This window comes from Tachysurus fulvidraco, chromosome 6 (assembly GCF_022655615.1).
Source record: "Tachysurus fulvidraco isolate hzauxx_2018 chromosome 6, HZAU_PFXX_2.0, whole genome shotgun sequence".
Lineage (NCBI taxonomy): Eukaryota > Metazoa > Chordata > Actinopteri > Siluriformes > Bagridae > Tachysurus > Tachysurus fulvidraco.
In genome coordinates, this window is record NC_062523.1 from 23,676,391 (window position 1) to 23,701,026 (window position 24,636).

A 24,636-nucleotide genomic window follows, 5' to 3' on the forward strand; every position below is an offset into this window, starting at 1 on the left:
TCATTTTATTCAATTATGTGTTTATTTCATGCTTTAAGTGCGCCCAAAAGCCAAAAATGGCGTACGCCAAAAAATATTCCTATTTATAAAACCGTGCGTACGTACACCTGTAAGCAATGTTCCTGCAGAGGTTATAATGACTTTCCTCTGTTCTCTGCGGGTTTAAAAATGGGGTGAGGAGCCAGCGTATCAGGGGTAGCCACTGTCGTCTGCAGGTTATAATTATATTAAAAGCAACATTGTTATAATTATATTAAAAACAAAATTTTTACAGTTTCTACTTTTTAATATTGTTAAACATAAGCAAATTCATTTTCAGATGGTGCCCTTATAGCAACATGAGTGCAGTCAAATGCGCCGATTACATTTGGGAAACCAGACATTGCTGCAAATTGTATTTTAATTTCGGCATATTAAGTATACCATTCAAAACGACTGATATTATGGCACTCAGGGACGGCTGTGATATACCAGACCTATAGGGTGAGATGATAGATTCTAATAGAATTATTTCATATACAAAAAGGTCTTAGAGACAAAGTTGAGGACTACTTATAGTTTTTTTATATAAATAATTTACCTGTCTGCCCATTCCTGCTGGAAACAGCCAGTTGCCAAGAACCCCAGAGTGGTGAGGACTTGTATTTTGACTGGGATGGCATGGTGTCTGCATGTTGCCCTCTCTAATACTGGACCCAAATCAGCACATACACTCTAAAAAATAAAACGCTGGCTCAACTTAAAAAAATTAAGGTAACAATTTGCATGCATCTTTTTAAGTAGCTTCAACTCAGTCATTATTAAGTAGATTTCATGTACTTTTTATAGTTAGACTAACCCAATTTGTTTAGTACAACCAACATGATTTGACTTAACCTCTAAGAGCTTAATTAAGTTGAAACAACTTAATTTTAATTTCAAAGTTTTGGTGATAGTAAGTGGTCAAATTACATAATTTAAGCTATTCTAACTTCTTTATTTTGATTTCATTCTACTTAGATATGTCCATGCAAATTGTTACCTTAACTTTTTTGAGTACAAGTAACTTATTTCACTTCAGTCAGGAGAAATAACACAGCAATTCCAGTTTTATGATGAAACTGGTTTATTATAAAACCAATGTCAACTTATGTACAAGAAGAGTGCTTTGACAAAACAATGCTTTGGCAAAAAGATAATTATCCAGGACTAAAGTATTTTTTTCAAGTAAAGAATCAAGTATTTTTCTGGTAGGTACATATCAGAATAAAATAAAATAAAATAACAATAAATCACAGGGAACGTGGAAAATGAATTCCTACAACAGACACAATTGCCAGCTTATTGGGTCCACCTAGCTGAAACAAAGTTTTCTTCCTTTTTTTTTATTTTTTGCAAAGTATTAAATTTTACCTTCATCACATAAACTACAGCCGCCATAAAGTCTCAAACAAATACAACACTGTAACCTTCATGTAAAAAATTGTCAAAATTACAGCTTCTGTATGCGTATGCACAACAAAACTTTTACATGTAACATTTCAGGAATACAACAGTTTATTGTTTAAAGATATTACCTTCGGCCTAGCTTTCAGACCATCCAGCTCAAGAATTATTTTCTGAAACACCTCAAAAGTATTTTTTAGTTCCTTTGGGTAGCTGAGGTTGAGAGCATATACCAGCCCTAGCAGGGCACAGGCTCTGGATACATCCAGGTCTTGCAGGACTTCCGTTCCCTCAATAATAATACTGGCGTTGGCTGGGTCAAAATTTGTGGCACCTCATCATCCTAAGTAGATCAAAATCAATGTCAGTGTTTTAAGTCAAGGAAAGGAACAGGACATTAGACACATGAGTTAAATCTTAGGAGTTAAAACTTACTACACATGAAAAATTGCAAACTTAAAGAAATGTGTCAGCTGCCTAACCATCAAACATAATGCTGCAGATTGTATATGAAAGAAAAATAAAAACTCAAATGTTGTAATGGCAAATTTACAAAAAGCTCAAGGTTTAAAAGGTTACAAGATGGATCAACTGTGAAAACGTCACAGCAGATAAAGATGGCGTGCACACACATTGTCATGTTAGGTATTGTGCTTAAATTAACTTGCTTATTAGTTAACTATTTAACTTGTTACAGGTTTATGTATGTATGTATGTATGTATGTATGTATGTATGTATGTATGTATGTATACATACTGTATATGTGTGTGTGTGTGTACGTATGTATGTATGTATGCAGGTATGTATATGCATGTATGCATATGTGTGTGTGTATGTATGCATGTATGTATGTATGCAGGTATGTATATGCATGTATGCATATGTGTGTGTGTGTGTGTGTGTGTGTGTGTGTGTGTGTGTGTGTGTGTGTGTGTGTGTGTGTGTGTGTGTGTGTGTAAGTCTTAATCAACCCAGTGTAAACTTTAAATTCGGACGACACTATTCGGACATTTTTCCGGTGAGGGACGCCGCTCCGTTTCCGGTTCAATCTGAGGAGGACGTCACCTCACTACATTTGCGGGGGATGTCACCATCCTAGTGGAATCCCTTTTTATTTTCTTTGGTGCCCTGCGGCATCGCCCCGCATTTCTCCGGTGGAGGATGCCGCACCGTTTCTAGGTTTCTCCAAGGAGGTCGTTGCTTCACTTCTTTCGCGGGGGGTGCTGCAGGCCCGAGGCGGGGGCTCTTTCTCGCCCTCCCACCCTTTTCCACAGGTCATCGAGGCGAGGGATTGGCCGCGGTGCATCAGGGATGCTGATCGGCCCTACAGCTCGGCGGTGGACGTCACTCGGCCTTTCAGTTCGGAAGCGGACATCGCCTTGGCCCTTCAGCTCAGCTTTGGACGTTGATCGGCCCTCTCTGGCTGCGCCGCCATGTGCCCTGCTCCCCCCACTTGCCTCGCCGTGTGTCTTGGCTCCCCTCGCCTACCTCACCGTGGTCCTTGCTCCCCCCACTGGCCTCGCCGTCGTCCTTGCTCCCCTCACCTGCCAATAGCCGTGGGACCCCCCACCCCCGGACCTTGTCGGGTTTTGGCGCTTCGGGAGCCGCGTTCTTTCAGGGATCAGCGCGGATCTGTCAGGGATCAGCGCAGACTTTTGGCCATGTGCTCTTGTTGTTGTTTTTGTCACTTGATTGCCCTGCCTTCGTCAGCTCCTCCCGGTCACCACACCTGTTCCCCGTTGTGTGTGATTGTCCCTTTGTGTATAAATGTGAGCCGCGTTGCCAGTGGCAGCACAGATTCATTAATATAACATAATATAGTTATGTGTTGTAATTAGTTACGTTAGTTCACCGTGTAGTGTGGATATGTTTGTCTTCCTTATGTATTAAGCCCCTTTCATTTGAAGCTATCCTGCGAACGGGTCGGTCTCCAATCCTTCTGTACCCGGGGTCTAACACTCCTCCTGTGCTCCCATTGTGGACAATGTGACTGTAAGGCAGTGCTGATTATTATTATTATTATTATTATTATTATTATTATTATTATTATTTTGAATACATTTTGAATTACATTTGGATTTTACTAGATGTACAGTATATAGCCTAAAACAATCGGCGCAAATAACACTGTTGGATTTAATCTTCATGATATTGTGGATATAACGTATGAAATGGAGTGAAAATTAAATGTCATTAATTCTTATAATCTGTGATGGGTTGGCACTCCGTCCAGGGAGTGTGTATCCTGCCTTGATGCCCGATGACGCCTGATATAGGCACAGGCTCCCCGTGACCCAAGAAGTTTGGACAAGCGGTAGAAAATGAATGAATGAATGAATGAATGAATGAATGAATGAATGAATGAATGAATAATTCTTATAATCGTTCTTCTCACATTTATTTTCTACAATCTAACTTCAGTTCACAACCTCACCATCTATGTCGCCAAATTCCCTTTGTCTCCAGAATGTGCAAACGCACAGCTCAAAGTTTGCTTATAGGTGCACACGTTCTCCCGTCAAGTTTGTTTTTTATAGATCACAACCTTTGCGTGGGAACTGGTGTACGTACGTTTCCATCCCCGTTTTGTCCATACACACGCTTTATAAATGAAGCCCCAGGAGTCTATTTGACTCATCTGGAAAGTTTAATGTGTCATAAATTGGGTTTCCTTGAACATATTTGCCTGAAATTTACCAGGATTGTTCCAAATTATGAATTTTGTTATTTTCATTGAACTATGTGTTCGTAAAATAAATACTAATAATAGAGAATCCTCCTCAAGTCATCACGGGTCAATTTAACTCGGCCACATTTAGTGGGGCAATAGGTCACACTTTTGCCCTTTTCAGCGCAATGAACATACATACAGACACAAAAATGCACACATAAAATGTCCACTAACACACACACCCAAAACACACACTCACACACCACACACATGCACACACATACACCCCCACACACACACACACAAATTGGGCATTGCATTTCATTAGGCTTCCAGAAAAAAAATTCACACTTTTGATATGCCTTTGCCTAGCAAAATATGATCTACCGAAATGATGCTACACACACACACACACACACACACACACACACACACACACACACACACACACACACACACAGTCAAACCCTGTTCAAAGCATTGGCCATTGCATTTCAGTTGGCCTCCAGACCAAACAAAGGCTACACATTTGTAAACATCACACACAAACACACACATACTGTACACAGTCAAACACTGTTCAAAGCATTGGCCATTGCATTTCAGTTGGCCTCCAGACCAAATAAAGGCTACACATTTGTAAATATTACACACACACACACACACACACACACACACACACAGAAAAACACACACAAACACGTTCATATTTTTATAAAGAAGTTCAAAAATAAAATACATGTGTTTTGCAAATCATATTTGTTTCCTTTCTCTTATTTATAAATTTAGTTGCATCAGTCAGCTTTGGCCAGGAGATATGCTGAGTAATGTTTGACATTTACCAGTCAGTGGTTATCCAAAGTAATATGTAATAATTTCTGCTTATTTTACTCAAAAACATGACATAATTTCATAAGGTTTATCATTCATAAATTAAGTATAATAAAAACATAAGAAGTGTAAAAGAAGTTTTATTCACATGAAATTATGCCATGATTTTGAGTGGTGTGTGTGTGTGTGTGTGTGTGTGTGTGTGTGTGTGTGTGTGTGTGTGTGTGTGTGTGTGTGTGTGTGTGTGTGTGGCCTGTTGTTGGTTGATCAGATGACATCTGGTAGGCAAAATAGATATTACAAGTTTAAAAATTTCACAAATGTAAGCTGATCAGAAAAATAGTAATTATTGTAGAATTTTTGATTTATAAGCATTCAAGTCAATTTGGCCTGGAAAAAAAACAGGTTTTATTATTTGCTGACATTAAAAATGGTCAAAATGGTTTCAAAACAATCTCCTGGCTTTGAAATATACCAGCCTGTAATTGTGCATCAACTTTTGTGCCTCTATAGTGAAAATAATTCAAAATTTCTGTTTTGTTTTTTTTTACTAGAAAATTAGGTATTTTTGAATATTAATGAGGATTATTATACCAAATATTACAACATTGTTTGCAAAATATATGTTAATATGTTGGAAACAAGTTAGACTAAAAAGGTGAAAAAAAGGCTATCATATATACTTCAGCAGTCAAAAATAACAAGGTCAACTTGACTCAGCGTTCCTAATTTGCATAGAAATGCAGAAGAGGTCTGCAGAACAGTTAAGTTAAATTGTGTGAGTTAAAACCTGATAGAATATTACCTGAAGAATATTACATCATTTTGTGTAGTATAACTTTCACTTTCATTTCATCATTGCTGTCCACATTCAGAAAAACTCAGTAGTAGTTGTGTGTAGAGCTTTTAATGTCTAGGAACAATATGTTTACAATATATGTTTGCAATGTAACTACGCACTAGTACATTTTAAACTACTGTAAAACTAAAAAGTTATTTATTTATTTATTTATTTAACCTGCCATGAAAGAGCACTTAATAGCACATATGGAAATCATAACCTTCCAAAAGTGATAAGCAAGCATTAAAATATTAATTATTTATTGATCTTTATAGCATTGTCATATGTCATGGTGCTTGAATATCCTATTGCTTTTCTACTCAAGGTTAGTCCACAGTTCCTGCACACAAACTCCACTAGCCACACCTGGCCATTCAGTGCTATAGCAGAACTAATTGGTGAGTCAATACTGCTCGTTCTATTCTTTTATCTTTCCTTCATCCAACTGATTACAGAACCTAATTATCGTCCACACTGAGTGAAAAAAGGTTTGTTGTCTGTCCATCCCGTTCTATCGTTGAATCTTTGTAGTTAAAAATATGTTTGTTACTATATAAAATAAGTTAAAATAACCTGTACAAAATTAAAAGTCAAAATCTGTCAGAAGCAATAATAAAAAGCAACACTGTTAATGTAAATTATCCCTATTTTATCTAACCTGCAGCTCTAGCCTCCTCTAGTGTCCAGCTTAGTGTCCTGGTATACCATCTGTTCCATGGTATATTTTTACCTCATGACAATGTCATGACAATCAAGGTTTATATTATGCTAATCAGAGCTGACTAAGAATGTATACTCATTAAGAGAACACATTTTGCAGTCAAAAAGCTATAAGTCAATTTGCGTACAAACAGGCAAATTGACATAGGCTGAGTCAATAAAATGTATTACTGTTAATGTTAATTACTTTTTCTTCTACCAGGGGAGGTTTACATAAGTTAGTTCAATTCAATTAAATATAAATAACACTTTTCTTCAGGGATGCGGAGATAAAACAGACCCAAATGCAAGATAGCTAAAATAAACTGGATTTATTGATACAGATGACAAGGATTCCGCGCTACCATAGGCAACGCGGCATGGTTAAATACACAAGACGATTAACACATGAGGAACAGGTGTGCAGAGGTGGGGAGAAATGGACAAGGGTGTGGCATACACGTGATACAGGGCTGGATCCTGACACTTTTAACAATGGCCAATAGTGAGGACCAGTGTCAGAATTATATCCACTCAAATTCACAAAGAGTTTAGGGTTCCTCCAGCAGCATGTCTTCTTTCCATAGTGAATCTCTGGGCCATCAACATGATGTAAAACAAAATGGGACTTATTAGACCAGGTTACTATCTTCCATTTCTTCAAGGTCTGATATATGCTGATATAAACATGTCTGTGATGCTTTTAATGGGGTTACCATGTGCACCATGACTAGTCTTTAGCAACTAAGCCACATAACCCAGCAGGTGATATAACACATTCCTTCAATGACCAGCATTACATTTTCTATTTTTATGACAGTTGATCTGATGGGACAAATAATTAAGAGAAACTTTATTGAATTTTGATGAGCCTTGGAGTCCCAAAACACTGGTGCTCGAACCAGCACCAGTGTTTTGGGCCTCCAAGGCTCATAGCAGTGGCCAGAAGCACTCTTCATTTTGCTGTTTCAGAGCTGTACATGCCTGCCTATTTTCCCTCCATCAAACACCACCAACTAGAACTGTTTTTTTGCTTACTTTAGGTCACCTAAGGTATCATATACCTTAAGAGGTAAGAGATATCTCTTATCTTGTTAAGAGATAATCAACAATATTTGCTTCATCTGTGAGTGGCCATTATGTTTTGGATCATTGGGTATAAGTATATAATTGGGTTATGTATACTTTATGTACAGTAGTGCAGTTAAGAATGTTGATAAAGAATGTTATTTTGTGCCTATACCGGAGAAAAACTATGAAGACACCCGTCTGTCCCCAAACACATATGTGGTTCTTCCCCAAAATGTTGCCTCAAAGTTAAAAGCACTGATTTGTCAAGAATGTCATAGTATGCTGCAGCATTACAGTTTAGTTTCACTAACTTTCAGTTTCATTACATTACAGTTTCATTTCACTGGAGTTGTGTGCACAAAGAGATTTTCAGAAAGATACATGGTTTGCATCTTGCACCACAGAACTCCAAACCCAATGATCTGCAGCTACTGCCCTTTGGACGAATGAACACAAATACACACAACCACACACTAAGATCTAGTGTAAAGCTTGTTCCACAAGAATGTAGCTTATTATAACAGCAAATGGGACTTTTTATATATAGTGAAAATACAGTTATTTACTGAAATGTTAAGGCTCTGATTTACAAATATCAAAAATAAAGAGCAATAACATGTGAGTGCATGCAGGTTATTGGTATGTGATACATAAATACTGAACCAGTACAGTGCTATTTCACTCTGTAGCCTGTAAATCAGCACTTGGGACAAACCATTTTGTGGGGGACGTTGAAAATAACAAAATTACATTACATTTTTCGTAGTTGTTTTTTTTATTTATTTATTTTTACTTTAAATATAGTTAAATTATTACAGATAAACTGAATCCAAGAGAAGTATCGTATTCATTTTGCAAACTGTGTGCTTCAATAACATTTTTGCGGCACCCTTATATTACGAGAAAAGTATTTCCTTTCCTTGTATTCGCGTCAAAAGCGTAGGTTGCCAGATCCTCCTAAAGATACACACTAATTTTAAATATTCTCATCATGGATGGATGGATGGATGGATGGATGGATAGTAACATGTCCAGCTTCTAACTTGTAACTTGTCCAGCAAATAAAGACAAGTAAATACAGATAAAATTTAAGATACTAAGAAATCTTATGGGAATTATTAGAACAAACAGATTTTCAGATGGCTTGTCACAATCTTCCTAGATAAAAAAGGAAGCCAACATGTTGTTTCACAAAGAATATGCGAATGGAATAAAATTCACAGTAAATGTAAGGGAGTCGTGTAAATGAGGCTTTTGCATGAAGCCATAATGAGTTTGCAAATCAAAAGACACAAATAAAATTAAACTGAAGGTAAAAATTGTTACAAACAAATAAATAAGCTCCTATAAAAAAATCCTGATTAAAAAAAATCAATATAAAAGTTTCAATTTTGTCCTCCATATGAATTTATTTATTATTGACAAATGACTATTTTTAATATACAAAGAAAAATTAAGAAAAATAATTTTTCTAATTACTTTCTACACAGACAGTAGATTCATGAAGCCTGTACTCATTAACTAAGTAAATAAATTATACCTGCAGTGTGTGAACTTTCTTAAGTTTTATCTTTAAGGGCCAGTTGTTCAAAGGTAAACTGTTCGGATTTTGGTTATCGGATTGGATCGAATCTTGAAAATGGGTTTATTCAATAGGGAAAGAGGGAATCTGAAACCCAATTAGATTACGAAATCCAGTCCTAGTTTATCTGGATCAAACCTTCAGTTTGTGTTCAAAACATGTCAGTAGAATTTGGATAACTTTGATCCAAAAAACAGGATTATCCTGATCCCAACAGGGGGTAGGATTTCAAGGTGGATTCTAGGAGGAAAATGTAGTAAAAGTTTAAAATGTGTCAAATAATACATTTGTATCATTTAGTATATATACTTTTATTGAAGCAAAACTTCAAAACAAAACTTCAGATCCACCCCCTAAAAGCAGAGCTTGGAAATGCTGGTCTCTCCTCCTCAGTAAAAAGAACCCTGAACATTCTTTATTTTGTTAACTATTGGACATTTAGCCATTTTATTCTTTTAAGATGTTTTCAAAATATCCGCAATGTATTTGTTAATGTATATTTATTTTTATGACTCAGATGAGGGGTCATAAAAGAAATTATGAATGGAAGTGGATGTTTGTTATTTTTGGGTTTTGTCTCAAAATAAAAAACTCTTACAGTGACCCATTGTTGGCTCTTCTACCTGTTCTTTACATAGCTGGTATCCCACGTTGTGATATGTTGTCCCATTTAGAGCTCAGGTAATCCGGATGTGGTAAACTTGAAAACGGTGTATGTGGATCATGGTGATCCAATCCAATGTTGGATGGATTGATCCTGAATAGAAAAAAAATGGTATTTCCAATTAAATTTTTTGAACTGGCCCCTGAGCATCACACTGGTAAGTGATTTTTGAGGCATTTTAGTTCCATCTACAGCACAGTCATTGTTTTTGGACATTTGTGTGCTCACAACTTTATGGTAATTAAAGCAGAGCGTAATATAGATGTGAAGGTCAATTAGTATTATTACATATGTATGTGTGTGTGCGTGTGTGGCATGTGTTTCGGCTTATATGAATATGACAATAGAATGATACTGGATTAATAAGGATTATTCCTCCAAGCGTTACAGCTTCATCTAAAGTGCTGGAGGCAAAATCGTGTTTTAATTGTCGCGATCTGGCATCCCAGTGAAAGCGGAAGTGGTAATGTTATGTATAAACCCGCGCGGGAAAAAGCAGTGTTTTGGTGGAAGTACTGAAGAAAGCGGGAGACTTTTTCAAACCGGCTTGTTGGAAAATTCTGTTAATCTGTCCGGTAAACATTTATTTGTGTTTAATATCGCTAGTGAGTGTTTTCCCTTTATAGTAAGAACGATTCCGAGTGTTTTATGGTGAAGGTTTATTAAACAGTGATAAGTCACAAGGACTGATCCCAGGCCTGCTAGTCTGAGATGTATTAGCCCTCTTAAAACGAGGAGATTTCACACTTTTCAGTCAAATTATAGACTTTCTTCAAAGCCTCAAGGCATTTATTTTGTATTATTTATGCACTAATATACACTTAAGACGCTGGAGTTTTCTGTGTTAACGTTACAGCGACTTTGTTTATATAAATAAGCATAAAAATGACCGTATTTCTAGTTTAAACTGTATTCCCTTTAATAAGAGTGCTCATGCTTCTAAAGATGTAAAGATGTAACTCGGGCTATAATAATGTCTCTTTCTACGAGTCTACAGGGATGTCCAAAATTGTCAGCTCTTTCCTTGGGAGAAAAAGCTAGTACATCCTCTCAAAGTCGGCATGTGACGTCACAAGCTGATTTGCATATTAATTGAATTTGCATATCAGATCTTTTGCATATCAAAACGTGTAAAAAAAACAATAAGCCAGATCTTGTACACACATTGTGGGTTTTTATCAGATTTAAATTTGTGAATGTAGTAGCTCAGTGGTTAATGGTTCGAATCCCAGGGCCACCAAGATGCCACCCCTGGGGCCCCTGAGCAAGACCCTTAACTCTCAATTGCTAAGATGTACAAATGAAATAACTGTAAGTCAGTCTGAATAAGGCCGTACGGCAAATGCCGTAAAATGTAATTCTTAACAGAAAATGGTTCATATAGAAAGAATTCACCTTTAAGTAATAACTTTCTGTTTTTTACTTGACACACAAGTGAACTTTTAAAAAAGAACAGCTAATAAGTGGACAGGTGGAACAAACACTGATTGGTTGATGGCACTAATAAGCAGTCAGTGATGGTCAACTGTGATGACTAAATCTGCTCTCTCAACTGATATACAGCTAGTCACTAACATATACAATTTTTTTACTCACACTCTCTCTAAATATTTTATAATAATAGTAGCAATTCTATGTTACTCTTCGTGAATAAAACGTTGGGGTACAATTTTAAATACACTATATGCTTAAAGGTATGTGGACAACTTAACCATCATACCCATATGGGATAGGATCTAGGATTTCCTCAGATTTTGGAGTGGGGCTGTGTGTATTTGTGATCATTCAACCACAAGGGCTTTAGAGAGGTCAGGTGAGGAGGCCTGGTGTGCAGAAGTTTTTGTCAATGATGATCTACATTATCAGTTTTCACAGTACATTTGCAATCCCATATAGTCTAATCAAATTAAAAACAGAAAAAAGGCAGTTTTACATGAGCCATAATGAACATAAAAGCAATCAAACTACACAATATTTAGAAGCACATGATTTTTTTTTTTAATTACCATAATATTTCCACAATTTTGGCAAGAACCCAAAGCATCAAACATTTAACTAATTACATGTGTTTTCACTGGTAGGAGTATAAAGTATTGTGTGCTTACAGTTTTGCTAATTCGAGTAGTTTTCTGCAAGAAATCACAAAAAAAGTTGCAAACTTTATCATTATATTACAAAACAATTCAGCAAGATCCTACAGGGACTGAAATGAAGCAATTCCTTTTAAGTATTACAGCCTAACCTCACGGTTTCCCCATAATGACATAATTTTGTCTTCTCTGTTAGGATCAGGATGAAGGTGGTAACTTGTGAAATCGCCTGGCACAACAAGGAGCCAGTATACAGTCTGGATTTTCAACATAACGGCGAAAGTAAAAATCACCGCCTGGCCACGGCCGGAGTGGACACCACAGTGCGTGTGAGTGAGCTTCCCTAACATTCTTTCAAAGTTTATTAAATTAAATATTGCATTTCTAAGCTTATTTTAAAAAAGAGCACAATTGTGCTTTGTCCAAATCTTTGACCAACTCTTTGATTTGAGTGTGATGTGATGTGAGATGCCCTGTATGTCATGAAATATTTCAAATATTAATGCTATATTTTGCACATTAATATTTTCTGAAAGTGTTTTGTTTAGTGTGTATTGGGAAAATTAAAATAAAGTTGTGATGAGTTGTAATGAGTTGTTATTTTAAAGTATTAAAAATATTTTTGAATTTCTTTTTAATAGTCCATCTGTGATGCATGCAGAGTGGCTTTAAAATCATAAGAAACTGGAAGTAAGAGTTTTCTTCATCATCTCTTCCTTCTTTTTTGGTGTAGTTGTGGCGTGTTGACAGGGGGCCAGACGGAAAGGCTGTAGTGGAGTTCCTATCAAATTTGGCGAGACATACAAAAGCTGTGAACGTAGTACGCTTTTCTCCCACTGGGGAGCTGCTGGCATCTGGAGGAGATGGTGAGTGTGACACCATGCTTTTTTTTCCTATTTCGTTTTTTTTTCCACAGTGTATTTCTTGTTACATCTTACAGTTGTTATAATTAGCCTGGTATAAAAGAAATACTAGATCTCATCTGTAGCTTAACGTGCCATCTGTATTTGTGTATCACTATTTGGAAATGAATGATTCGGTCTCAATTGCATATTAATAAGCAAAATAGTTAAACCAATAAACTTAATACCTGAAGCTAAAGTAGATATGAGGAATGAGGTTTGGTGTTGTCATCTGCTGCTTCTTCTTCTTCTTCTTCTTCTTCTTCTTCTTCTTCTTCTTCTTATTGTTGTATTTTGTTTGTTTGTTTTTCTTTCTTGCTGCTGCACATATTATCTGTATTCAGATTTCAACCTAAAGTGGGCATGGCTTAAACTGTAAGGCTTAAAACAAACTAGTAAGCCGTTAGTAAGTATAATTTAATGAACATTGTAAACGCAACATACAGTGACACACAGTTGTTCATGATGATGATGGTGGTCTTTGATCCACAAGCTTCGTATCAGTTTGTTCGCAGCCACACAGGAAAAATAAAAATCCAACCTGCTTAAAAAATGTGTGTTTATTATTTGTATCTGTTCATTTCAAATAATGTCTTTATTTTGGTTACTTCACAATTTTTTTTTTATTCTTAATATTGTTACTAAATGTATCTTAGAGTATCTAATGTTTCTGAAACTCCACTGACCAATGATTTAAATAGAAGTATAAGAATAATTAGTTAGATAAAGCTGAATTAAAAGTAAAGTGTGTTGCATTCGATATATCGCAATCATCCACAATCAACAAATTGTGCCTGAACATGTTGTTTCATCAAACGGTGTGAGTTTCGTATCGCATTGTGTATGTATTCAGATGCCGCCATCTTATTGTGGAAGATTAATGATAGTAAAGAGGTCGAGCAAACCCCAACTTTCCAGGAGGACGAGGACGCTCAGCTGAACAAGGAAAGCTGGAATGTTGTCAAGACTCTCAGGTCATCTGTCTCTGTTTGTCCCTTTCAGTTTTTTACATGTCGTAATTATTCATTTAGTTAAGTGGTTCTTATTAGTTCGAATTAATTGTGTGTTTCAGGGGGCACATTGAGGATGTATATGACTTGTCATGGACAAACGATGGGAATTTCCTGGTTTCTGGTTCTGTAGACAACACTGCCATCATGTGGGATATTCAGAAAGGTGATGATATGCACAATATGATTGCAAGCTTATGTTTAGCATTTCAATTGAAATTATTTGAATAAGCCAGTGCTGTTTTGCTCACTCGTGTGTTGTTTGCTTCATGCAGGTCAGAAGATATGCATCTTTAATGACCATAAGAGCTATGTGCAGGGTGTATCCTGGGACCCGCTAGGTCAATATATTAGCACACTTAGCTGTGACAGGTAATTTATGTATGTGTGTATTAAAAGCACTGCCACAAATGTACCACCTAATTCGGGGTTAGGGCTATTTTTTTCTTTCTATTTGTGGCTATTTTTTTGTAATAAATGTGCTTGTTTTTCAGGGTTATGCGCGTGTACAGCACACACGCAAAGAAAAAAGCCTACAGTGTGAGTAAAATGACATCAGGCACTGCTGGAGAGGGAGAGGTCAGTGTGGTGGATTATCCTCAACAGATTATTCTGTCCCTCATCCTAGCTTTTTTTTTAAAGCAACATTAGCACTTCCTGAGTAAATCTGGCTCTCTGGTTGGATCTGTTTCTAAGGGTTTATGAGCTTGCTGAATTTTATTTCATTTTCATCTTTTTCTACATAGCCAGGGTGATGTTGTATATAGACAACTATTTGAATATTATTATTTTTTTTTGGTTGAAAATGTATTTTATTTATTAACAAAAACATTCTGTTTTTCTCTTCATGTAACTCTTCATTCTGTTTATAATTAAACTGCATTTTGGATGAGAACTGCTGCATGCACTGATCTAAAAACACTAGAGATAAATCAGTAATTATGCTTAATGCATAATTATGATTATGCTAATTATAGTTCATTTTAATTAAAAACAACAGGATGTACTGAATTGGCATAAATATTCATTTGAATTCTAATCAGCAAACCTAAACATATACATGTTAAAAGCCCCTATCAGTAGTAATATTGTAAATAAAAATAGGCCGAATGGCTATTACTGTTACCTGTTATAACAGCTATCAATCAATCATACCAAAAGAGAGTGCATGTACATATGAAATGGTTCCATCTTTTTTTTTAAATGTCCTATTTTCTAAGCTGTCTCATTAGTTACAGCTAAGCACATGATGAAATCGAAAACGTTTAGGTTCGCGAATATACGTGGCTGCAAGCTTTGACGATCTCCCATCCCACAGGTGAAGAACTTCCGGATGTTTCACGATGACAGTATGCGCTCCTTCTTCAGACGCCTCACCTTTACACCAGACGGCTCCTTCCTCCTGGCACCTGGTATGATTGTTGTGTTGCACCACTGATGAGAAGGGTTTGAAAAAGTGGGGTTGTGTTACGATGCTTTTTTATGTGCACTTTCAGCCGGTTGTGTGGAGACAGGAGAGAATGTGACAAACACCACCTATGTCTTCTCCAGGAAGAGCTTCAAGAGGTAGTGTTTTGGTGTTATTTATGTCTACTTTTATTGTAGTACTTTATTGTTCCATATTAGCTGGTTTGTTGCAGACAGGTTTGATGTGTATGATTTAGCCATGTTGCTGCCATACTGCTGTTTTTTTTATGCTATGGTAAACCATGGGTGTTTATAGTGTCTGTGTGTTTTTGTATCAGACCCATAGCTCATCTGCCCTGTCCTGCTAAAGCCACTCTTGCTGTACGATGTTGCCCAGTGTACTTTGAGCTCAGAACCAAGAAGCTTGAAGGTGAGTCAGCTCCCCAACATCAATTAGTTTGTTATTCATTATTCCTACATTTGAGGAAGTTTTATTTGCTACAATATTCAAAATGTATTTATTAAAATCTCTGCTCATTTCTTCTGCTTTTCTATCAGATGGATCGGTGCAGCCACTGCCCAACACGTTCCAGCTGCCTTATCGCTTAGTGTTTGCTGTGGCATCTGAAGACTCCATCTTTTTTTATGACACCCAGCAGACATTGCCATTTGCTTATCTGTCCAATATCCACTACCACACCCTGAGTGACCTCAGCTGGTGAGATCCAAGCACATTGTTTTTTTAATGAGCTCTCCGTAATGCACTATTATAGTTATCAGTCCGCAACATGTTTTCTTATGTTTTATTTATTCTATTTTTTCTAATTTGGTTTACATATTAATGCTCTTTTAAAATGCAGATGTACATACTACATGCTTTAAAATGAAAAAGCTACATCATATTAGTGTATTTTATTATGACCGAATACTTAAAGTATTTTTATCGGATATCTTTAGCTACTGTGATTTCTCTGGCTGTGTGATTGGTGATGTAATTATGTCACTTGAAACTCCATCATGCTGTCAGCTTTTTAGCATAATCAAAGCAAACGTGCCGAATTTTGGCATGTGACTGACCGTGTGTGGTTTAGCACTGATTTTAGCTGTACAACGGTTCTATTCTGGTCTCTCTTGTTCCACTAGTATATTCTACTGTATATTATTATACTGTATACCGTATAGTATCTACACCCCTCAGATTTCATCAACAATTTTAGTATATAGACAATACTATAGAAATGAACTTTGGACATATTTTAGAGTAGTCAATGTGTTGCTTGTATAGTGGTATAGATTTACTGTCCTCTGAAAAAATAACTTAACATACAGCCATTATTGTCAAAATAGCTGGGAACAAAAGTGAGTAATCTCTAATCTGTACAGCTGTACATCCCTTAACCCCACAAAGTCACATGTCCTAGTCATCATGTTCCTGTTTTTGTCTGCTTGACAGAACCATACAAATTTGTGTATCTTGTATTAGAGCAGTTAAAATTTGGTGCTTTGAGTACAGTTCTCTCATACTGACCACTGCATGTTGAACATGGCGCTTCATGGCAAAGAACTCTGAGGATTTGAGAAGTAGAATGGTTGCTTTCCACAAAGATGGCCTAGACTATAAGGTGATCGGTAACAGCCTGAAATTGAGTTACAGTACAGTGGCCAGGGTCTACAGAGGTTTTCAAAGATGGGTTCCACTAGAAACAGGCCTCACAAGGGTCGATCGAAGATGATGATCACCAGGTGCAGAAGCTGACTTAAAAAAAAAAAAACAGAAGCATGTGTTCTGCCAGTCCAGCATGGTGGTGTTAGCATGGGGTTGCATGAGTGCTGCTTCTTTGAGGGAAACATGGATTCCAATATGTACTGTGACATTCTGAAGCAGAAAATAATTCCCTCCCTCCTGAAACTGGATTGAATGGCAGTTTTCCAAAATAACAACCCCTAACACACACTGCCTTGCTGAGGAAGCTGAAGGTGATGGAGTGGCCAAGTATGTCTCCAGACCTGATCCTTATTGAGCACCAGTGGGGCATCCTCAAGTGGAAGGTGGAGAAGCTCCATGTGTCTAACCGCCAGCAGCTCCTTGATGTCATTATGAGGAGGAGAAGAGGATCCCAGCAATTCCTTGCCCAGGAGAATTAAGACAGTGGTAGACATCAATAGTGTTTTGACATGTTCTCTTAGGGTGTACTCACATTTGTTGGCAGTTATTTAGACAATAATGGCTGTATTTTGAGTTATTGTTAGAGGACAGTAAATGAATAAGAGACCTTTATTCGTCCCACAACAGGGAAATTTCTCAATACTGCTATACAAGCTGCACACTGACTACTCCTATATTCACATTTCATTTCTATAGTATTGTCCCTTGAAAACATATTACAAAAATAGTTGCTGAAAGGGCATTTAGACCTGGTCTTTTTACGATCGGATAGCTATCTGATCAGAGAAAACGCATGAAGTGACCAGGTGTAAAAAGCCCCTTGGATAATTCTTAACAGATTTTTTTTTATAAATAATCTAAAGTTCAATAAACTAGAAGCCAGAATATATTTTAGGAATGCATATTGCATGATGTTAAATTGGTGGCTAGCATTTTTGGTTTAAGGTGGCACTGCTACTTTGGCACATATTGACGGATACAGGATTTTATGATGTAATAGTCTGTAGTTATTAGTGCCGATTATGCTATGCGCAGTTGTAAATGTCATAAGAGACCTTTATTCGTCCCACAACGGGGAAATTTCTCAATACTGCTATACAAGCTGCACATTGACTACTCCTATATACTTTTATACACACTTTTATACTTTTATACACACTTTTCATTTCTATAGTATTGTCCCTTGAAAACATGTTACAGATATGTGAGAAGTGTACACTGTACATTCAGAAAGAATTTAGACCTCCTTCACAATTTTTTTTCAATGCAGGTGTTCGGACGTTTTGTGTTTATATCTGAAATCTGATGTTATATCAGTTATATCAGTGTGATTAAAACATTTCATTTGTTAATCTTATTTACATCAGGTCTGGTGACGGCTCATTCCTGGCCGTGTCCTCCACGGATGGCTATTGCTCTTTTGTGTCCTTTGATGAGCTGGAGCTTGGCACCCCTCTGAAGGAGCGGCCACAGCTGGACATCACCCCGATCCCGGCCAGTGAGAAAAAAGGCAAGAGAACATCAGGTAGTGGACGAAATGCTTCACCAGTGCCCCGCACCAACCCTTCACCCATCACACAGGAGAAAGAAACTTCATCAGCTACATCTGAAGAGAAGAGAACACCACAGGGTTTGAAGGCCAAATCACAGCCCAGGCGCATTACCCTCAACACACTGGAGGGATGGAGCAAACCTAGCACCCCAAAATCTCCTGTCACACCCAATGAAAGTCCCAGCATGCCCAAATCAGCCCCTTCTACTCCTCTGGCTAGCCAGGGACAGCTTACTCCCAAAACTACCCAAACTAACTCAAGCACACCACTTGCTCCCATCAATGCCAGAAACTCCACAACACCTAAAGGACCCACCCCTAGGTAAGAAAGCCTCTCTGAGATCTTCTTAAATAGTTTTTTTATTCTACAATGCATTGCTATAAAAAAATTCCATACAAAGAATTGGTTAATTAGTTGGTTTGCTCTCCATTTCGTTAACTTAATGAAGTGATTAGACAAAAACTGAAACTTACTGTGATTTAACTCTTAGGACAGCTATTATTTATTTATTTAGTTGGTTAGTTTTAAATCACCGGTAAACCTTTTGCTCTCGAGATTTTTTAGTGTTATTGCTCTGAGATGAATTCAACTGGTGAACTGTAGTTTACCTTTAAACAAGTTCAATAGTCATCATATTAATAATGACTTAAATCATTATAGTAAATTTTATGCAGCAAGTAAAAATGTAACTATATTAGCCACTGTACAAAGTCATACACAATCCAGGAGGTAAAAGTTTGTGACAGTTGAAGTCTTTGGCTTCAGTTTTGAAACTTGATTTTGAAGTATGTTCTACTAGGTTGAGGTCAGGGATATTGAGTTATTTTCATGCCAAACCTGGCAAACCATATCTTCTTTGAATTCACATTGGGCACAGGAACATTGGTTTGTTCCAGTAAAAAAAAAAAACAAAAAAAAACTTAATGCTTGGATATAGAGACATTCTGTACAATTGTGTGCTTGCAGCAATTTAGCAGCAAAAAGGAAGGCCCTGATATGCTTGTGGTGGTCAGATGTTTAAATACCTTTGGCCATATAATGTAAGCTACTGAAGATTGCATTTTTAGCTTTGTACACCTGCTGCAGTTAGAAACATGGTGCTGGTTGTTCTGGCTAAATTACATGTGGTTCAGCCCACACTGAATTGAAATTCTTGTATTTGCTAGATCATACAGTGACAAAGTTCACAAGGATTTGGATGAAAACAGTAGTGGCAGCCATCTTTTCTGTAGGTGTGTTTAAAGGGGATGTTGGAATTGCTATAGGCCTTTTTACACCTGGTCACTTCATGTGTTGTCTCTGATCCGATAGCTATCCGATTTGTTAAAACTGTTCCATTTACATTAGGCCACATAAATGCGTCTTGGTGAAGTTCTTTCTACTCCCACCCAAAATGCAAATATATTTTACCTCATTTCCGGGGTAATTGAGATGTAACACGCTTTGGTGTATGCAGTTTTCAGAATGCAATCAAATGACGGTTATGCTACAAAAAACAGCATTTACTGTTTGCTGCGTTTTCGCTGGTGGCAGCAGTGCATTTTAAGACCCAACGAGACACCTGGGTGAAAGATCACTTGTGAGTGACGTACTTCCTTTTGGGAGGAGTATAGCGCTGACGTATGTGGAAATGCATCCCAGACCACCTCCTGAAGTGGTTTGAACGATCGGATTTATATCCGTCTTCGAAAACGTTTCAGAGGGCATTTAGACCTTGTCTTTTTACGATCGGATAGCTATCTGATCACAGAAAACGCATGAAGTGACCAGGTGTAAAAAGCCCCTTGGATAATTCTTAACAGATTTTTTTTATAAATAATCTAAAGTTCAATAAACTAGAAGCCAGAATATATTTTAGGAATGCATATTGCATGATGTTAAATTGGTGGCTAGCATTTTTGGTTTAAGGTGGCACTGCTACTTTGGCACATCTTGACGGATACAGGATTTTAGGATGTAATAGTCTGTAGTTATTAGTGCCGATTATGCTATGCGCAGTTGTAAATGTCATTCGGGAAGACCTTTATACACTTCCTCTCTTTGAGGTCCTGCATAGTTTAAGGGCACTTCCTCTTTACCTTGTTATTTAGGTTATTTGTATGCATGTTAGATTTCTTTTATTTATTAAAAATTGTAAATTAGACATTTAAGAACTTTAGTTTTGAGCACACTGCAGTGACACTTTGTGCATGTTCATTGAGAATTGATTTCCTATGTTATTCAAAAATTTTATTTATTTATTTGGAATGTCTGTACCATTTAATCCCATCCTAACAGAATGATTGCTAAACAAATTGTCAAACACCGGAGTAACAGTCTTTGTAATCTAACTGCTTAATGAGTATGAGTTTAAATATTTGGACAAATTTTGTAGGCCTCCATTCAGCATCTACAAGTCTGTGCATAGTTATGAAGTAGCAGGCCAAGTGAAAGGTGTGTGCTTTGTACTGAAATTAACTAATCTTTTCTCACACTCTCCCTCACACAGGCGGATTTCTCTGATACCACTTAACCCCAGATCTCCAGTTTCCTCTCAGACGTCTGCGACTCCATCCTCTGCTGAGAAAGCCAAACACGGTCAGTAGTGATGAGAGAGACTCTTCCAGAATGGTTGCTGTATGCTGTGATGGCTCAGATCAGATGTTTGTTTGTATTTTAACTTATGTGCTTTACAACACAGCATGCCGTTGATTATGAATTATGATGAACTTGTTTAATATTATTCATTGCAGAGTATACAAGTATCCAAAATCTTGTAATTATTTTTTTGTAGAGAGACCATCTCCTTCTAACGATCCAGTGTGCAAGCCTCCCGAATCCAAGCGGCCCAAGACTGAGGAAGCTTCCCCGAGTGACGGCAGCAGCACGTCTCAAAGCACTGAACCCTCAGTAGAGTCCAGCAGCAAGGCCATGGATTCTTGACCAATAACTGAATTTCTGTTTTTATCCAACTGTGTTCATCTATGTAGAAACCTGCACAAAATGATCCAGGAGTGTGTGTATGTGTAGTTGGACATGATAACTTAAAACTAATCCAGACACGTGCATAATTTGACCATAAGGGAGCTGTGCGTGTTATTTTTCTGGTTCATTTTGGCAAGCTTATTCACTTGTCTATTTATACTTTCATGGTTTGTATTGTTAATTGAAGACATTTCTAAATTGTTGTCAATCAATTTGTCCACACTGAACTCTTCATTGATATCAGATTACCAAGCACCAACTTTGAAGGACTAATTCTAAGAATTTCTTTCCATTTGCAAAGGCTCAAAGAAGGTAATTTTCTGGAGACAATTTGTATTGTCCTGTTTGCAGCAACAAATGAAGCAGCCACTTTGTCCATGGGAACATGCTGATTTGTCTGTACAGAAATTGAAGCACATGCGAGAACTGTGGTGGCAAACAAACCATAAATTATGTAAAATGTGGAAGTCTCTTTTTCAGAGTGAGGGATGTAGACTAAGCTTTTGCTGTAAACAGAATTTCTAAAGAATTAAATATTCCGTCATGAGTCAGCTTTAACCTTTGAGACTTTGTTTGAATTCAAATTTTGAATGAATTAGTCATTAAAATACTTGTCACAGTTCTTCAATTTCTTTTGAAGCAATCGTAAGAATTGTAAATACTAAAAAAATGTAAGTAATGACCTAATATACATTTGGGGAGAATACAATTTTACTTGTATATTTCAAAATTTCTTTTATATCCAGTCCAGTGACTTGTAAATGTCTGACGAAATCTGTGTGAATCTCAGGTTCTACCACTTCCCAAAGGTGATCTGGATTCAGAGCTAGTGGCTGGGAAAACCTCTAGAACCATTGCCTTTTTCATGAAATACTCAAATACCCTTTGGCGTTCATACACTGTAGCAGGAAATCAATTCCCTACACTATTACACTATCTCCACCATCTTGGGCTGTTACAAGGCAGATTTGGTCCATGGATTTGTGCTGTTCGATTTCTGACCCCATCTTTGGTGTGCTTCAGCAGAAATCCAGACTCTAGTCTGGCTTCAACCAGTCTTCAACCAGTATTTTTGAGTCTGTACCCACTGCAGAGCAGGCTTCCTGTTTTTCAGTAACAGAAGTGGAACACGATGTGGTCTGCTGTTGTAGCCTATTCGCCTTAATGTTTGTTATTTTGTGTATTCTGAGTTGCAATTCTGATCACTGCCATTGTTCAGAGTGGTTATCCGAGTTACTGTTGCCTTTCTCTGAGCTTGAATCAAACTGGGCATTTTCCATTGACCTCTCTCATCAACAAGGAGTTTCTGTTCATAGAACTGCTTCTCACTGATTTATTTTTTTTCTTTATTGCAACTTTTGAGTAAACTCTAGAGACTGGTTTGTGAATCCTAGGAGCAGTTAGTAATAGGTTAGTTCAGCAGTTAGTAATAAGTAATAGAAATACTTAAACCAGCCTGCAGACACCAACAGTCACCCTCAAAATCACTGAAATTACATTTGTTTCAGATTCCGAGGGTTGTTTGAACATTACCCGAAGCTGCTGGCCCGTATCTGTATGATTGTATGCATTGCACTCTGCCCATGTGTGATTGGATGATTAAATAACTTCATGAATGAGCAGTTGTACCTAAGTGTTCCTAATAAAGTGCTCCATGTGTATAAGATGACTCACCAATGCAAATTGCAACTGATCAGCATGGTAATGAAATACTGCACTTTTCTATCCAAATTACAATATCTAGTTTTCATAGCTTAATTATTTCAGTTGCATGTTTTGTGTGTAATGACTCATTCATTTCATGAAAGAAAGCAACCGATACATAGTAAAAAAATAAAACTAGCCATTCTTTTTGAACAGAAGTAATGACACCCTATAGAAGAAATCAGTGCTAGTGTAGTAGGGTAGTGTATTTAAACACACTGTAATTGTTTAGTCAGGAAATTTACATTTGTCTATATCTCTAAATACAAATTAAATGATCTCTGGGCATGTTAATTTACCGCTGTATTATTAAATACCTAAAGTGTTTTGCTACTATGGGAAATATCAAATAAAGTTACCAATTAAAAATGTAGTATACTAGTAAGGTTTTCAAGCTGATGAATGGAGGATGCAATGTCTACAGCAGCTTTAGGGAGGTTTTAAGACCATGTTTAACTCTGGACTCAGTAGCATTTGAAAGTTAGTCAAGATCATGCTGTTTTTGATCTGATCTAACTAAATTAGCTGAGTGGGATCTTGTGCACATACATATATCCACTTCATGAAAAGTGATATCAAAATGTTGGCAGTCTATTAAAGAAAATTTAAGAGGATTTTTCCTAGCACAGACTTGACTGCAGTTGACTATAGAATTGACTTTTTGCAAATGAACATGCATTTATCTCCATACTTTATCATGTTTTGCTGCATGTCCATCACCTTTTCTAGTCTGCTTTCCCACAGTGGTGACTAGTGAATGTATAAGAATCATTGCTTTAGGTGAGGTGTCACATCACACATCTTATTATTCTAATATATTGACAATTGCATTTTAGCTCAGTCAACAAAGCTGATGAATAGTTAAAATAGTTGTAAGGGCATTAAATACTGAGTTCAATCGTGTGTGGAAGCCCAGCAGCGTCTCTACTTCCTCCGAAGGCTGAGAAAGGCACATCTCCCTCCCCCCATAGTGACCATGTTCTACAGAGGGACCATTGAGAGCATCCTGAGCATCACTGTCTGGTTTGGGAACTGTACGATCTCGGATCGCAAAACCCTGCAGCGGGTAGTGAGGACAGCGGAGAAGATCATTGGGGTCTCTCTTCCCTCTATCATGGACACTTACACCACACGCTGCATCCGCAACGCCAACAGCATTGTCGATGACCCCACACACCCCTCACACACACTCTTCACCCTCCTGCCGTCTGGAAAAAAGTACCGAAGCATTCGGGCCCTCACAACCAGACTGTATAACAGTTTCTTCCCACAAGCCATCAGACTTCTCAATAACTGAACTGTACTATACTGAGCACAACATACACACACATCATCTGTATGGACTGCATAGACCCTCACAAAACACACACACACAGTTTTGCACAATTTTATGCTGTTTTTGCACATACTGTCCAACATTTCAGCTGTTTTTGCACATATTGTACAATATCTCAGCCATTACACACATACTATACAATATTTCAGTCATTTGCTGTTTTTTGTACAACTCTATATATTATCCAAAGGACCTGCTGCTAAGAAACTGTGTTCTTTC

The 24,636-nt window shown here is 37.2% G+C and overlaps 1 protein-coding gene across 1 annotated transcript; it reads left to right on the forward strand.

Moving 5' to 3' along the window:
* The first annotated feature begins 10,203 nt into the window (after positions 1-10,203).
* chaf1b (chromatin assembly factor 1, subunit B) lies at positions 10,204-23,041 on the forward strand. Its single transcript, XM_027143658.2, has 14 exons — positions 10,204-10,360; positions 12,072-12,204; positions 12,609-12,741; positions 13,631-13,751; positions 13,850-13,953; positions 14,063-14,159; positions 14,282-14,366; positions 15,106-15,199; positions 15,284-15,353; positions 15,533-15,624; positions 15,753-15,912; positions 18,228-18,734; positions 20,902-20,990; positions 21,187-23,041. The coding sequence occupies exons 2-14, from the start codon at positions 12,079-12,081 to the stop codon at positions 21,333-21,335; spliced, it is 1,827 nt and encodes a 608-aa protein (XP_026999459.1). The 5' UTR covers positions 10,204-10,360; positions 12,072-12,078; the 3' UTR covers positions 21,336-23,041.
* The last annotated feature ends 1,595 nt before the right edge of the window (positions 23,042-24,636 follow it).

Excerpts from the sequence above, each read along its gene's own strand:
- chaf1b (XM_027143658.2), top strand. The coding sequence starts at position 12,079 with ATGAAGGTGGTAACTTGTGAAATCGCCTGGCACAACAAGGAGCCAGTA. Across the intron at positions 13,954-14,062 it reads CATGTGGGATATTCAGAAAG|GTCAGAAGATATGCATCTTT; the intron begins GTGATGATATGC and ends TGCTTCATGCAG. Across the intron at positions 14,160-14,281 it reads AGCACACTTAGCTGTGACAG|GGTTATGCGCGTGTACAGCA; the intron begins GTAATTTATGTA and ends CTTGTTTTTCAG.